Source organism: Leptidea sinapis, chromosome 24 (genome assembly GCF_905404315.1).
Source record: "Leptidea sinapis chromosome 24, ilLepSina1.1, whole genome shotgun sequence".
Taxonomy (NCBI): domain Eukaryota; kingdom Metazoa; phylum Arthropoda; class Insecta; order Lepidoptera; family Pieridae; genus Leptidea; species Leptidea sinapis.
The window spans coordinates 1,253,189-1,270,825 of NC_066288.1; the positions used below are offsets into that span (position 1 = coordinate 1,253,189).

The following is a 17,637-nucleotide window of genomic DNA, read 5'->3' on the forward strand; positions in this document are numbered from 1 at the left end:
TTTGTTAATAGTAACATATGTGATCTTTTCTCTTCCAACATTAATAAAATATTTTTGTTTTCCAGGGTCTCCTCCATTAACGGGCTCGGGTACTGTTAAAGTAATAGTCCAAGATGTAAATGATAATAGTCCAGAATTTGAAAGACAAAGTTATAGAACGCATGTTAAGGAAAATATGTTACCTGGTACAATAATTTTAAATCCAAAAGCTATCGATAAGGACAGTGGGAATAATGCAAAAATAAGATATAGCCTTTTAGGAGATAAATCTGAACGGTTTTTTATCGATTCAATAACAGGTACTATTACCACAAACGAAACCTTGGACCGAGAAGAGTGGGAAAGTTACTATTTAATAGTTATGGCTCAAGACTCTTCAACTACTGATCCACGAACAGCAACAGCAAATCTAACCATAGTTGTTGAAGATGAAAATGACAATAGTCCCATATTTTCTCAAGTTGCATATGAAATATTTATCTCTGAAAGAACATTGGCTGGTGATTTTATTTTTGGAGCCAGGGCGACGGATAGCGACATTGGTATTAATAAAAAGATAATATATGAACTAAAGGGTGAACATAAAGATTATTTTACAATAAACATAGAAACGGGGGTAATAAAAGCTAAGGAGACTTTAACTAAATTCAATGAAAAGTCAAGTATACCTACTTTCAACCTAGTAATTATTGCAAAAGACTGTGGTAACATTTCTAAACAAAATTCAGCTGAACTTATTCTTATTCCAAAATCAGGTAAAAACTTTCCGAAATTTACTGTGAAAAACAAATTAACGTTCATCTTTCCCGAAGACTCTCCGGAGGGAGTGTTGGTTACAAGACTATCAGCATCATCACCCAAGAAAGGTTCATTTGGTCTTTTGCAATACTCTATAGCAGGTGGTAATGTTGGAGATGCATTAAGGGTAGAACCAATTAGTGGTGAAGTATTTATTACGGGGAATGGATTGGATTATGAAACTATGCCACTCTATGAAGTTTGGTTTGAAGTGCGAGATTCAGACAATCCCCCTTTAAAATCTTTTATGGAAATTGAAATTAAGGTCACAGATGCAAATGATAATGCCCCAGTTATTGAAAAGATACTTTATAACGCAACCGTTCCAGAAGAAGAATCACCGCCCCAAACAGTGCTAAAAATTAATGCTCGTGATGAAGATTCTAATGAAAATGGGAAAATATCATTTAGACTTGTAAATGATTATGAAGAAACTTTCACAATAGACACCACGAGTGGAGAGATTTATACAAATATAGCATTAGATCGTGAATCTATACCATTTTATGAAATTATTGTTGAAGCGACAGACCACGGAATTCCAGAGTTAACTGGAACGTCGACGGTGCTTATCACAGTTTTAGATAAAAATGATAATCCCCCTAGATTTACACGACTATTCAGTGTTAATGTTACGGAAAACGCTGAAATAGGTTCATTCGTTATAAAAGTCACAAGTTCAGATTTAGATATTGAGGAAAATGCTAATGCCACTTATAGTTTTGTTGAAAATCCAGGAGATAAATTTGTCATCGACTCAATCACTGGAAATGTGACTGTGGCACGACCTTTAGACAGGGAAATTCAAGATGAGTACATTCTTAAAGTAGCGGCAATTGATGGTGCGTGGAGATCTGAGACTCCTTTAACAATCACCATACAGGATCAAAACGATAATGCTCCTGAGTTTGAATACTCATATTATAGCTTTAATTTCCCAGAATTGCAGAGTAAGAACAGTTATATTGGACAAGTAATTGCTACAGATAAAGACAAGCAAGGACCAAATTCAATAATATCATACTCTTTACAACAAACATCAGATTTATTTTCAATTGACCCTGCAACCGGAGAAATATTGAGTAAGTTTACGATGAACTATAAAAGAACGACTGCAAATTCATCACCAGAAAATTCATACTCTGTTACTGTAGTAGCTACCGATAACGGAAAGCCACCGATGTCATCTGAATGTTTAGTCACTATAAATATAGTAGATGCTAATAACAATAAACCTAAATTCAAAAGTCACGAAAATCTTGTGCCTGTACCGCATTATGCTACGCTTGGTGAGAAAATCATACGATTGAAAGCAGAAGACTTATTAGATTATGGAATAAATTCTGAAGTTGAGTACTATGTATCTGGTGGAAATGGAACAACCTATTTTTCTATTGATAAATTAAGTGGATGGATTGTGGTAAATAAGCAATTTCATAATGTTGGCCAATATTATGGAATTGAGGTAAAAGCCATAGATCTTGGAGTACCACCACAATCGGATGAAACGTTCATAACATTTGTAGTGACTGGCGAAAATATGCATAATCCAAAGTTTACTGCTTTGAGTTATCAAGTAATAGTACCAGAAAATGAACCCGTCGGTTCTTCAATACTCACATTAAGGGCAAATGATGAAGATGACGGACCTAATGGTATAATAAGATACGAAATATCTTCAGGAAATGAAGATAATGTATTTGAAATACATTCAATATCTGGTGCTATTCAAATTATTCGATCTCTTGATTATGATGAAATTCAAGAATACCGATTGAATATAACTGCTAAGGATTTGGGTTTTAATCCAAAGGAAGCAACTGCGACAGTAACAGTGATTTTAACTGACATTAACGATAATGCTCCTACGTTTAATCAAAGTAAATACCTGGCATACTTAAGAGAAAATTCACCAATAAATACACTTATTTTTAAAGTTGAAGCCTATGACATCGATTCACCAAAAAATTCAATCATTAAGTACACTATTAAAAATGAAATGTCATCTTTATTCAAAATAAATGTTAGTACAGGTGAAATTTATTCAAGAGCTGTTTTTGATTATGAAGAACGAACGAGTTACACTATTGAAATAATGGCTGAAAATCCAGATTCTATTATGCATAACAGCACGAAAGTCATGGTTCACATTACAGGTGTCAACGAATTTTATCCAAAATTTTTGCAACCTGTTTTCCACTTTGACGTATCTGAATCTGCAGAAGTAGGAACTAATGTTGGAGTCGTACAAGCAACTGATCAAGACAGTGGTGACGATGGTATCATTTATTATTTATTTGTTGGTTCTAGTAATGACAAGGGTTTCAATATTAATTCACAGACCGGTGTTATAAGAGTGGCAAGATATTTAGACAGAGAAACTCAAAATAGAGTAGTTTTGACAGTTTTAGCAAAAAATTATGGAAGTATACACGGGAATGATACTGATGAAGCTCAAGTGATTATATCAATACAGGATGGTAACGATCCGCCCGTGTTCATTCGACATTATTATGAGGCTACAATCTCAGAAGGTGCAACTATTGGTGAAGAAGTGATACAAGTTCATGCAGTTGATAAAGACGTTCGACCACAGAATAATCAATTTAGCTATTCAATCATTAAGGGTAATGAAAATCAGGACTTTAAAATCGATCCTCAAACGGGAAATATTGAAGTGAGCAGATATCTTGATCGTGAAACTGTAGCTTCATATTCACTTACCTTAGCTGCAATTGATACCGGTACTCCACCACAGACAGGCACAGCAACGATTAAAATAATACTAACTGATATAAATGATAATGGACCTGTATTTGATACAATTAATTTCGATGGGTCTGTTTATGAAAATGAGCCTCCTAATACTAGTATAACCACTTTATCCGCTAAAGATCCGGACCTGCCTCCGAATGGTGCACCGTTTTCATATTCAATAATTGGGGGTGAACATCAAAGTTTTGTAAAAGTCCATAAGCATACAGGAGTGATGTTAACAACAAAAACGATTGATAGAGAAATAACACCACATTTAGAAGTAATTATACAAATAGATGATAGTGGTACTCCTGTGATGCATTCTAACTATACCATTCGCATTAAAGTATTAGATAGAAATGACAATGCTCCCACACCACGATCAGTCCATATTTTAGTATATGCTTTCAATAATAAATTGCCAAAATATAAAATTGCAGATGTAAAACCAAATGATCTAGATATAGTTGGAGATTATAAATGCAAAATCCTTAAAGATTCAACATCAGAATTAACTTTGTCTATTTTTAATATAAGATCAGGTTGTGATCTTTACACAAATTTGGTAAAACCAGGTCAAGGGTTTTCTTTTTCAGTATCGGGTAATGATGGTATTCATCGAGATGTGATGTCCTCAATAAGTGTAGAGTACTTTTCGTTTGATGAAGATACAGTCGAACAGTCAGTTACAGTTAGAGTAATAAATATAACTTCAGTAAACTTTCTCACACATTATTATCGCGTCTTGCTGGAAGTTATGAAAGTAGGCTTGAAAAACAAAGAGAGCATTTATTTATATAGTATAAATGAGAGTATGCAGGGTAATTTAGATTTGACTATAATTGTGAAAGAAAATAATTTTATATGGAAAAAGACGAAAACCGTGGACCATATTAAATCAAAGGAGGCTGAAATAAAGAAAATATTAAAGAAGCAAGTAGTAGTACCATATTATCCTTGTACCAATGATCCTTGTCAAAATAGTGGCGTATGTTCTGATGAAACAAATATTTTAAATGGTACAAAAATTACAGAAAGCTCATCGCTAATAATTACGTCACCATTGGTTCAAAATGATTACATATGTCGCTGTAGTGATGGTTTTGTGGGCAAAAACTGCGAAAAAAGACAAGATCCCTGTTCACCAAACCCTTGTAAATACGGAGCTCAGTGTAGAAAACAAGGTCATGATTTTGAATGTTTATGCCCAATGCGTCGTGAAGGGAAGACGTGCGAAATGGAAAGAGATGATGTATGTAACAGTAGTCCATGCAAAAACGGTGGATCTTGTAAGGAAAGTGCTGACGGAAATTCCTATTTTTGCCTTTGTCGTCCCGGTTATAGAGGAAATCAATGTGAGGGTCTCATAGATTCCTGCCGACCTAATCCATGCTTGCATGGTGGCATTTGCATAAGCTTGAAGCCAGGGTATAAATGCAGTTGCACAAATGGACGATATGGCACTCATTGTGAAAGTTCGACATTCGGCTTCAACGAATTATCGTACATGCAGTTCCCGGCTTTAGATGCCTCTACTAATGATATCACACTTATATTTGCAACAACAAAATCCGATGCATTGTTGATATATAATTACGGTGCTCAAACAGGTGGTAGATCTGATTTCATTGCAATTGAACTTCTTGGAGGAAAACCAATCTTTTCATTTGGTGGTGCCCGAACATCAATAACAACAGTGTCCATTTCGAAAACTGATAAAAATCTTGCAGATGGTAAATGGTACAAATTAACAGCAACAAGAAATGGGCGTGTAATATCTCTAAGCATTGGTACTTGTACAGATCATGGGGATAGTTGCACAGAATGTGAACCCGGCGACAAATCTTGTTACGACGATGACACTGGACAAGCTGGGTTAGTATATTTTAAGCAATTTTTTTATCAGAATAAGTGATGCAGTGAGCAGATGGCCTTATTGGAAAGTGGCACAAATCCACCAAACAAAGGCGTATTGTACGGTGATAGAACCACGATTACAGTGCACTGGACTCGTCACCGTGGACTTCCGTATATTAATACAATTGATTAAGTTTTTAAATTTTATGTACATAATAAATACAAATTACAAATAATAGGAATAATGAATTGGATAACTGCAATATACTGCTTGAAACCACTTAGGTATTCTTTCATTTACTGTAAATGAGACTATAATGACATGGAGGTAATGTAATTTGCATGCCCATTTTGGCTAATGTGTTGATTCGTATAGAATTATTTTGTTAACTTGTATACACACATTATGCAAATAAAGAATTATTATTATTATTATATACCACAGTTAGATCTGGACATACAGTACATTTCACATTACAAACATTTTGTTTTGTCCTCAGCTGGTTATAACCTGTAACCGCAGTCGCTGTATTTCTGCTCATTCCCTTCCAGAATTACTGAAGAAAATACTTTATCACAATTTTATAAAATAATTTCTTTCTAATAAAAGTGAATAAGAAGACTGCACTTACATTAATAATTTAACATTTCATCAATTGACAGAACAAAAATCGGTAGTAATCTTCGTAGATTTGTGGTATTTCCCTTTATTTAACCGTCTTTCATGATACTATTTCATCAAAATTACTTTTATTACGTGAATATTAAAATGATACAAGCACAAAAGTGGTAGACGTCAGTATACTCATGAATACAGTTCAGATGACATTATGACATAATATTGCCAGCTTCCGTTTTTCTAAGAAGATAAAACAAATTAGATAAATTATTAAATTTATTTTATGGACTGTAAAAACTATTTTCCGACTGTTTATTGTCTACAGTACCGACACACCGTGATAATAATCCATAATTTTGTTACAGAACTCTCAATTTCAACAATGAGCCACTTTTGGTTGGAGGTCTTCATAAAGCAGATCCAGCTTTAGAACGTCCAGGGCAAATACATTCAGATGACTTTGTTGGTTGTATGCATAGTATTACTATCAATGGCCGATTATTAAACTTAACGAACCCAATAAACGCTCGAGGTGTAGTGCCTTATTGTGATAGATCTGAAAAGGGCGCATGCTTTAAGAAAGATATATGTGGTTTCGGACAATGCGTCGATAGATGGAAAACAAATTATTGCATGTGTAGTAATAATCTATTATCTTCGGACTGTGGAAATTCATTTCAAAGTATATCAGTTGGTGAGAATGGGTTTATCATTTATACAATGTCAGAGAAACATAGAAGAATGCAATTACTTGAATCTTTCTATGGAGGCAATACAGCATGGGAAAGAAAAATAAACAAATCTATATTGAAGTCACCATCAAAATCAAATAATCCGGCAAAAATTTTGTCTTTTTCTTTCAAAACTATGAAAAAGGTTGGTCTTCTTTTTTATGCAGCCACTGACAAATATTATACTATGATAGAATTACTTGATGGAAAAATAAGCTATACTTCAAAACAAAACACCTTAGTTAATATGACTCAAACGGAGCAAGATGATGTTTCCGATGGTAACTGGCATAATGTTACATTATTAAGCTTTGGGAGGAGCATAAAAATAATTGTTGATAATATAATTATCGGTGAAGAACTTGACGCAGCCAGTGTGCATGATTTTTTAGACCCTTACCTTACTGTTATTACGTTGGGAGGTATAAAGTCTGATTGGGTATCCTCCTATAATAAATATGAAGGATGTCTTGCCAATTTTACTGTTAATAATGAACTGCAACCCTTTACTGGCAATGGAAGTATTTTTAGAGATGTTGTACGCCAAGGTAAAATTATTTCTGGTTGTCATAATATCTTTGGGGCAGGGCTTACTCAAAATCCTGACCCCTTAAGTATTGGAATTACTTTAGTGATATCATTCTTTATCATATTAATAGTTGCAATATTAGTGTCATTCATAGTATTTCGCCTACGTAAACAGAAAAAAGAAAAAGCTAGCCCAAATATAAAAAGTAGTATTGTACATACAAAACAAAATGGCCCGGCCATGTTAAATGCCCCAAATCTTATTGCTGGAACAAATGATAGTTTAATGAGTAGAAGCCTTCATAATAATGATACAAGTTTGAATAGTTATATGTCCGAAAACGCTGACATAATGAGAAACGTAGGCCACATTGTTGGACCTGAGCTTCTATCAAAAAAATATAAGGATCGAGATATAATGAACCTTGACCCACCGCGACCTCAACGTCCTGATATAATAGATCGTGAAGTGGTTGGTAAAAGTCCTGCTCTTAGAGATGATCATCATCCACCTCCACCACCATCTACAAATACATCTCATTCTCACAATCATGATCACCCTAGTGGTATGGACTTAAATTCTGAGGTACCCGAACATTACGATCTTGAAAATGCAAGCTCAATTGCACCGTCAGACATAGACATAGTTTATCATTATAAAGGCTTTCGCGAAGCGGCTGGAATGCGAAAATACAAAGCAACGCCCCCTCCTATTGCAAGCTACCATCATAAGCACCAACCTGCACAGCATAGACATTCTCCACATCATTCAAGTGGCTATCCACCAAGATCTTTACCACAAGCTTCACAGCCACCACCTCAGCCAAGACAGCATCAGACTACCCCACTTGCTCGTCTTTCACCCAGCAGTGAACTAAGTCAGCAGCCTAGAATATTAACACTTCATGATATTTCCGGTAAACCATTGCAAAGCGCATTATTAGCCACTACATCTAGTTCTGGTGGAGTTGGTAAAGATGCACTACATAGTAATAGTGAGCGAAGCTTGAATAGCCCAGTAATGTCTCAACTGAGTGGCCAAAGTTCTTCAGCGGGAAGAAAAACTCCAAATGCTTCTGCTCAAGTACCTCAAGTATCGGTGGGTTCTGGGGCCGTAGGATTAACAGCGGAGGAAATAGAAAGGATGAATGCTAGACAACGAACTTCAAGCTTGGTTTCTACTTTAGACGCGGTGTCTAGTTCTAGTGAAGCGCCTCGTGGTGGAGGAGTTAGTCACCATATGTCCCATAGACATCACTCACCACCAGCAGACAATAGAAGTTCATCAGGATCTGATGATGAAAGTGGAAACGATAGTTTTACATGTTCAGAAATAGAATATGACAATAATAGTTTGAATGCTGATAAACCAGATGACGTTAGGAGACAAAATGTAAATAGTAATAATATTAACAACAACAAAAAGCCTATATTACCACCACCGTACGAAAGTTTTGACTCTTCATTCAGAGGTTCCTTGAGTACTCTAGTCGCATCAGATGATGATCTTGCTCCACACGTAGGTTCAGCATTATATAGACAGGCAAACGGATCTCCTGCACCAGCGACATTAGGTTGGGACTACTTATTAAATTGGGGACCAAATTTTGAAAGTATGATAGGAGTTTTCAAAGACATTGCCGATCTACCTGATGCAGTAAATGGACGGGTTTCCTCATCTCTAAGGCTACCAAATGGAACCCCAAAACCATCTGAAGAATATGTATAGGGTATGTAAATAAATGTAAAAATAAATGTATATAAATGTAAGTTTATTTGAAATGTGTATAAAGTTGTTGAGATCTTGTATCAAGATCTGCTTATTCTAGATTTTTCTTGCCATATTTTGTCATACTTTAAAATGTATAAATTCGTAATTTAATTGTATAAAGTTCATTTATTTCCTAAACTGAAACCTCATTTGTAATTTATATGTATAGTTTGTAAATAATTTTACTTTGTTTTAAGAATATCATTTGCATTGGTATTTGATGTTACATAATATTTCATTTCATTCAAATATATAACATCAAATACCGATATATTTTGAATTTAATTTATAGACCAGACCATAAGAATTTCTCGAAAAAATTTTTCACAGACTAAAAATGTTGTCGATTTCATTACTAGACTATGAAATTGAAATATGAAATTCATTTTTATATAAAAAATACAGTATATTATTTTAGTAGCCATATTCATAGTGAATTACGTGCCAAATGTTGATAATTCTGTTCAAACGAACTGACTGATTTTTATGTAATAATAAATTAAATCTTATTACAACTGTTGGTTTATTTCTTTAACCAGAAATATAAAATACAGCTCACTTACTCAGTTTTTGTTACGCTGATATTTTTATTGAATACCGCACAGCTCTGCACTTGAAACTGCACAGGAAGCACGAAGATGGTGCTGTCTATCACATCTATCTATATTATCTTCTATATCTATAGGTTCCTCAACCTAAAGATGTATTTGCTCAGATTCTTACTGCCGATTACTAATATCATTTATTTAAAAACGCACAATTTGTTACAACTGAGGAACAACTTAACTATGATCGTATGTGGCTAGAAGCCGTATCAGTGACCCGGTCCTAATAACTTTTTCACCAAAGTTATATAAACTCATGAGAAACTCAAATCTCCTTAAGGTATAACAAGGTATTCGTTTGCAAACCATATTGATACGCCATATACATAGATACTTTAAAATTGATGTACCACGCATGAGTTGTTAAAAAAAATATTCAAATTGGGTCAAATATTCCCAGACCAGGAACAGACCGAACAAAATGCACGGCAGCGCGGGAGGATTTGATTCAATATACTCGTATGCTGACCAAAGACTTTATTTATTAATGAAGAAGGAATAATAAGATTGTGCATTATCGCCAAGTAGCACTAGGTACAGATGAATTATGTCTCCATGACCAGCAGTTGTTTGACATCAGTGGGTGGCAGTAGCACACAACGTTTATAATTTTATTCCAAAATAATTTCAAGGCATTTCCAACCCGCTAAAATCCATGAACCACATAATATCGTGTCAACCATGTTGGGTAATCTATTTAGGAAATGTTCATTTGCAGTGTAAATAAAGTAATTATTCAAACAAAAGTGCATTAGGTAAAAGATAACGCTATCGCTTTCGAATAATTGTAACATAAACCTTCACATCAGCAAGTAGAATGACTGCTTATTGTGTAATTTCATTATCAATGGGCCCTTGACAGTATTAACGACGAAGGTTTTACGGAAAACGCGAGATAACAATAAGCACACATTTAAAAAAAGATCTAATATTGATCTAATAGCTAAAATATTGTTTTTTTGAGAAATGTATGTAAGAGTATCTAATGAGCTGCTAAAAAATATTTTATCATCTAAATAAACCTGCATTTTTGGAGTTCTGCTTTGGATTCAAGGCTCCATATTTTAAAAAGGGCTTATTATGAAATTTTCTTTATAACATGCTACCATGTATATGTCTACTGGTTTAAGTACTGGTACATCCAGTACTTACACAAAATTAAAAAAAAAACCTAACTTTTGCTTGTTTTCAAAGTGAAACTTTGACAGCTACATGAACATTTTAGATTTTGATTTGATGGTGTCTTGCAAATGTATTGTAATGTAAAATGTAATTTTATATTGGATTGTTTGACTTTCAATTTCTTTAACAGTTAACACTAAAAGGAAAGTAAGGATACATTTAGAATAGAAGTAATTGTGTACGAGTTTCTGCGTGGACTAAAACGAAACAGAAACACTACCCTTAAAGCCTCGCCTAGTATCGTAATACTAGGTCGTATAAGCTTTGAAGAAGCTGTGCGTCATAAATAGGGCACTGCAATACTACAAGCTGACCCACTTTCTAGCGCTATACAAAGCGCACAGGTGTTCGGCCAGATATGGAGTATTACTGTCACTTCTGGTCTGGTCTATCGACCAAGTGGATCGAGCTGTTACTTTGGTGTCCCCAGTAACAGCTCATTCCAGTTGACCGCGTGAAACACAGAGCTGCTCGAAATGTCGGTGACTCAGTGCTCTGTAAACGGCTGGATCACTTGAAGTTGCGTAGAGACGTCGCTTCATTGTGTTTCTTCTACTGCATTTATCACGGGGAGTGTTCCGAAGAGCTGTTTGACCTGATTCCTGCTGCCAAGTTTCACCTACGCACGACACGTTTCAAATTAAAATATCTTCCCCACCATCTGGATGTTTCGGTCCTCCACAGTGCGGTTTTCAAGGAACTTTCCTCCACGTACTATAAAATTGCCGAATGAGTGGTCCTTGTCCTGTGTTTCCAGGAGGATACGACTTGGGTACCTTCCAAAAAGTGCGTACATATTTCTAAAAGACCGGCAAAGCTCCTGTGATTACTTTGGTGTTAAAAGAGAATGTGGGCGGCGATGATCACTTAACATAAGGTACCCTATGGCTGAGTTTGTCCTCCATAAACAAAAAATGTTCGTATTATAAGTGGTTAGTTTGGAGAGGTTCCGGCGTACGAACGCCCCTTACTTTTTTGGTTTAATAAAATCTGTAGAGGAAACTTTGACTTGAAGAATAAACCCCGAGGAATACCAACCACTAAGGTCAGTAATGATGAATTTACAAGAATCATCGCATTAATGGTAGAGGTGGAGTGGCTTCAAACTATCAAGGAACAACCGGCTTGTTTTATTGAAAGCACACCCACAATATTGACTCATTTGCATCAGAACCCCATGACTAAAGTGCCTTGCTTCACCTAAATGATAACATCACCGCCTCCCTGTACAGAAGAGTGTAAGTTGCCTTACTCGTCAACCGATATTCACCAATATGGCTCTAGAAACCCTTTAACTCTACGTGACCAACACTTTGAAACCGTCCGTACTCGCCGGCCTGGCCCCAGCCGACTTCCATTGTTGCTGATATTAAGGAATACAAAATACCTTTAGAGAGTTGGATGAGTTCAAGTCTCCAGAGTCTATCGTAAAGACATGCCTTTTCCATGAAAATAATTCTGAATATTCAATACAAAACGCCAATTTCATATTTTATCTAAGCATTATTCATGCTTTATGATTTGTTATGCTATAAAGAAACGGATATTGTGGTATATTTGATGTTCACAGGAAGCGCAGAGAGGAAAAGAATTAACGACCTAGCTGTATCAATGCAACCAGTTGCTATAAGGCAAAAGTAATCTTTACTTGATATTATCACATTATTACCCACCGAGGTCTCCCGATAATCATTGAAAGGACGTTCATAGACTTTGTTTATATGATTAATAAGGTATCAAACTTAAATGAAATAGTTTCACTATCTGAATGATCAACTGAATATGACAGAGAATACGATATGTATCTTGTATTATGAACATTGTTTGTGATTGTGAGGGAACGATCATATTATGTCCGATGTTAAATAAGTTATAGGCTGATGAATATTACTGTTCTTGACAATAATTAGAGACACATAACAAGACGCTTTAAGGGGTAAAAATAAAATAAAATACGATAGGATCCCTGGGGCAGCATCACGTAAAGATGTCGCTACGTAGTGTGTTTTCTGAGACATTTATCACACGGAGTCTTTCGAAGAGGTACCAGTGGGAGGCGCCTATTTCTGCCGTGAAGCAGTAATGGGTAAGCATTACTATTTCCGTCTGAAGGGCGCCGTAGCTAGTGAAATTACTGGGCAAATGAGACTTGACATCTTATGTCTCAAGCTGACAAGCACAGTTGTAGTGCCTCTCAGAAAATTTGGCTTTTTCAATAATACTGAGCGGCACTACATTATAATGCGCAGGGCGTATCAATTACTATCAGCTGAACGCCTTGCTCGTCTCGTCCCTGATTTTCACAAAAAAACCAAACTGTTACAATAAAAAGTATACTAAATTATAACAGTATCCAAAACTTATCTGATTATTAGTTTTATTGAAATAAGTCGAAATTGATGAATGATTCATGTCGAATGCGGACTTGTCAATTTATTTAATCTGACAAACACAACACGTTTTAGATGCGTGACAGTTGAGGGTGATAGCAGACAGTGTATAGGTATTATACGGGAATTTTGAAACGTTGAACAACAACTGATGTGATGACGCAAGGTATCATTGATCTCCTTTTTGTTCGGATTCTGAGATTTTCCTAAGTCGACATAATGGTGGACTTAACTGCGAGCAAAAATTAATCTTAGCGCGCACTCAAAGCGTTGTTTATAAATACGGACTTCAACTCAACACGCTAGGTAAGTCTGAGCAATGTCTAAGTTCACTCTATAGATTGTGTTTTCAGGTCAATACGACATGTGGTCTATGGACCTTTCTGAACAAGCCTTTACCTAAAAGGGTGGCAACATGATCACTTACCAGCAGGTGCCGGAGTCGGTGCTCCTCCTCTTTCATAAATAGAAAATTATTTTATTTTATTAATTTACTAGCTGACCCGACAGACGTTGTTCTGTATAATAAATAAAATAATGTTTTTATATGAATTTGTCAATAATATATCATAACATCAAAAATTACTTCGTAAAATATGCACCCTGCTGTTGTAATGAAATTGTTTCACAGCAGAACTGTCAAACCGTGCGTCAATAAATTCTCTAATAGAAATTATGTATGTACACATCAAAGGATAAACAAATTTGTTGTTTTTATTTAATTTAGAAGCATTTTTAACTTAATGACCAAAACCAGCCGTTCTCGAGTTTTAGGGAGACTAACGAACAGCAATTCATTTTTATATATATATAGATATTGATCAAGACGATTAAAATACCAATTACTTTGTTTTAATTAATCAAGTACATTGCTTTTGCCAGATACTATTATGCGAGGACTCACAAATTTGAAGCAGCAACTGCATCAACACCTCAATTCTGTTAGTAAATAAATCACAATTAGGACGAGGCGATTAAATAATTTCAAGACTCGCGGCACGCGCGCCGCAGTGTGTGCTACCTTGTGACAAACGGTACCGCCAGAAGACGGTGATTTCTGCTACGACTATAATCGTCAGGTGTATGCAATCGTATCTGCTCATTATTAATATCAGGGGCATCTATTTAGCCCCGGCTAACTTTAAGTAAGGTAGTTGCTTAGTCGAGAGCCCGACTGGTTTCGAGAGTGTATCTGAGGCAACCGATGAGATTCGCGCCCGGGTATAAGTACGGGTAGTAACCCAGTTTCCACTTATACAAGAAACGCAAAAATGTTTTGTGTACTTTCTCCAGCATAAGACAATTGGTTACTTCATAGGGATTCCATACGCACGAGCTCGCCTCAAGCTTACTACGCACATGGGTACTGTAAAGCAGTTGTATTATATTGACACTGTGGTAATCGCATCATACGAACGCTAGTCTCATAAAGTACTATTGAATTACTGTTATTATATGGTCGTGGAAGGTAAGTTTTTGGTCAAATATCACACCCAGATCTTTTATTGAATTTCGTCTATTATTGAGCTTACCATTAATACGTCGCATTCGACCAAAAGTGACAATATAGCATTTATTGAGATTAAATTCCATTTTACTATGCACACCCCATTGAGCCTCTATGTCAACCTGAATAACCTCACATTGTGCCTGATTTTGGACGCTCGCATAAAATTTTAGGTCATCCGCGTAGAGGAGACACTGCAAATATTTGGGAATCATATCAGATAAGTCATTTACCATTAATAAAAATAATAAAGGTCCTAGGATTGAGCCTTGATTCACCCCAGAGCGGGCGGTATAATAAGGGTTCAATTCATAAATTCCAAATCTAACAAACTGATGCCGATCACGGAAATAGTCAGACAAGAGATTAAGAAGCTTTAGACAGAAGCCTTATTGCACAAAGTTTAGCAAGCAGGATGTCATTATTAACTCTGTCGAAGGCCTTACGGAAATCAAAGTAAAGCATATCTACTTGTAATCGCACATCTAATTGTGTTGATATAAATTCTGATAATGTTATCAAATTTGAATTTACTGACCTTCTGCTTCTAAAACCATGCTGTGCATTCTTAAGAAGTTTAGCTTGTAAATAAATTAGTCTGTGGAGAATATTTTCAAATATTTTAGCTGGTGAAGATAGAGTTGCTATGGGTCGATAACTTTCAACATCGGATTTATAAGAACTCTTGGGTATAGGCATTACATGCGTTGTTTTCCATTGCAAGGGATAGCAACTTGTTCGAAATGAAATGTCATGTAATTTACCGGAACACTACTATACTAGTGAAACGAAATTTAGGGAAAAAATGTCGCAGTGTTCTGTACGGCTTCGGTTACACATTGTAAACACGGTGTGTGGTTCTGTGTCTGGTCAACACGAGATGTACTGCTATCACATTGTTGATATATAAGAAAGCGCACTGATATTAAAGGTTTCGTACTGATAACAATTATGTAGATGATATTATATACAAATCAATATCTTATAGGAAAAGAAGCTGAACATTACAATGTATCCTTTGGAATCAATACTATTCAAGTTTCATAACTCAAATATTTGTTATAATTCCAATAATAATTTGAATAAATCCAGATATTTTCTTTTTTTACTCGTCTTATTTTATAATTGCAGGTCTATGGTAAGTGGTCAAGATTGAACTGCGTGTTCAAATTTCGGGCAATTTTTTTTTATGAAATAAGTGACGGGACGGGCAGGACGGTTGGTTGATGGTAATTGATTCGCCCTGCCCATTACAATGCAGTGCCGCTCAGAATTCTTGAAAGACCCAAAAATTCTGAGTGGTACTACAACTGCGCTCATCAGATGTTAAGTCTCATTTGCCCAGTTATTTCACAAGCTACGGCGCCCTTCAGACCGAAACACAGTAATGCTTACACATTACTGCTTCATGGCAGAAATTGGCGCCGTTTTGGTATCCATAATCTAGCTGGCATCCTGAGCAAAGGAGCCTCTCACTGGTAGATAGTATCTGTATCTTTTAATTGCGACGATTTAAGGATGATTGCCACCTTTAGAGCTTTAATTAATTGTTTGTGTTAGGACGCTTCGTGAACATGAAGGTTGTAATAACTGTCAAAGTTAGTAATAGCATCAAATAAATACAATGATTTATTAAGTATAACAGGTCAACCTGGCACCAAATGCAGCACCCGATCACAAGTTGGTGCATGGACCAGCCATCGTTCCCCTCGCACATATTTGAGGGAACGAGACGGCCCGGCAAACGACGCCACCGCAAGCATTGCCATTTTAGTAAGCATAACGATCCGTGCTATAGCATACACATGATAACTACAAAATTATAATAATATTGCTCACAAAGCCAAGCTTACGCGTATTAGCCGTCCAACGATTTAAAAAGGATCTTTTTACATGGCTTATTGATAAATGTTTTTATTCCATAAATGAAATGCTGACACATTAGGTTAAATTAAATTGACTTTAAAATATATATTAATTCTAGTCTTTAATAATGACATTTAAAAATAATGATCATAATTTAAATTGATCTAAGTGCTTAAAATATAGAGTTTATTAATGTTAAATCAATTATAATAATAATTAGAATTTTGTTAATAATAATTTTGCATGCCAGAAATGGCCGATAACATTGATACATTAAAACTATTTACACCCATTGTTACATGTTTTCTAGCAAAATAAAGGATTTATTTATTAATTTAAAGCAAGCTCACAAAATATAGTGTACATACAAAACAAAGTAGCCGCGTTTGTCTGTCTGTCTATTCACGATAAACTACTGCACCGATTTTGATGTTGATATCACCAATAAGCGTGGTTCTCAAGGAAGGTGTAAGTATATAGTTTATGTTTTAGTATACGTCATATTTGTATACATTAACGATATTTCTGAGAGATGTCGGAAAAAATAAGCCGAGAGCTTCCAACGAAAACGCTGTCTAAGCCTTTAGAGATATACAAAAATAATATGCGGTAGAATTGTGTATCCTATATAGGTTAACACCAAGTCCCCGATGGCATATGTCTCTTAACATAACATGCTATATCCATTTTAATACTTAAAAAAATTGACAATTATAAAGCGGCAATGTAAAAGTTTACACAAACTTTTTTGTTTAATTTTTCACTCATAAACTTTGATTATTCCCGAATTTTTTTTCTATTGACAGAACATCGTCTTTTGGGTCCGCTAGTTCTATATAAACCAAAAGAACACAATATATTTATGTTACATTTATAATATATTATACAATCTTAATATGAAGAATTATCATTATGTTATAGTGTATATCAAAAGGATATAAGAATATCAAAGTGCAAGGGGTCACAAAAATAATTTATTTACGGTTTATTTATATCCTGTATATATTTTATATGTATCTTATATAT

The 17,637-nt window shown here is 35.2% G+C and overlaps 1 protein-coding gene across 2 annotated transcripts in view; it reads left to right on the forward strand.

Moving 5' to 3' along the window:
* The window catches only part of LOC126971541 (cadherin-related tumor suppressor), a 362,047-nt gene extending 352,471 nt beyond the window's left edge, over window positions 1-9,576 (forward strand). The window contains exons 2-3 of one of the 2 annotated variants that reach the window (XM_050817826.1): window positions 5,104-5,430; window positions 6,397-9,576. In XM_050817826.1, the coding sequence (XP_050673783.1) occupies window positions 6,503-9,019 (2,517 nt within the window). In that variant the 5' untranslated portion in view covers window positions 5,104-5,430; window positions 6,397-6,502 and the 3' untranslated portion in view covers window positions 9,020-9,576. Of the gene's footprint in view, window positions 1-65; window positions 5,431-6,396 lie in introns of both variants that reach the window. The other variant, XM_050817824.1, reaches the window with a different exon arrangement.
* The last annotated feature ends 8,061 nt before the right edge of the window (window positions 9,577-17,637 follow it).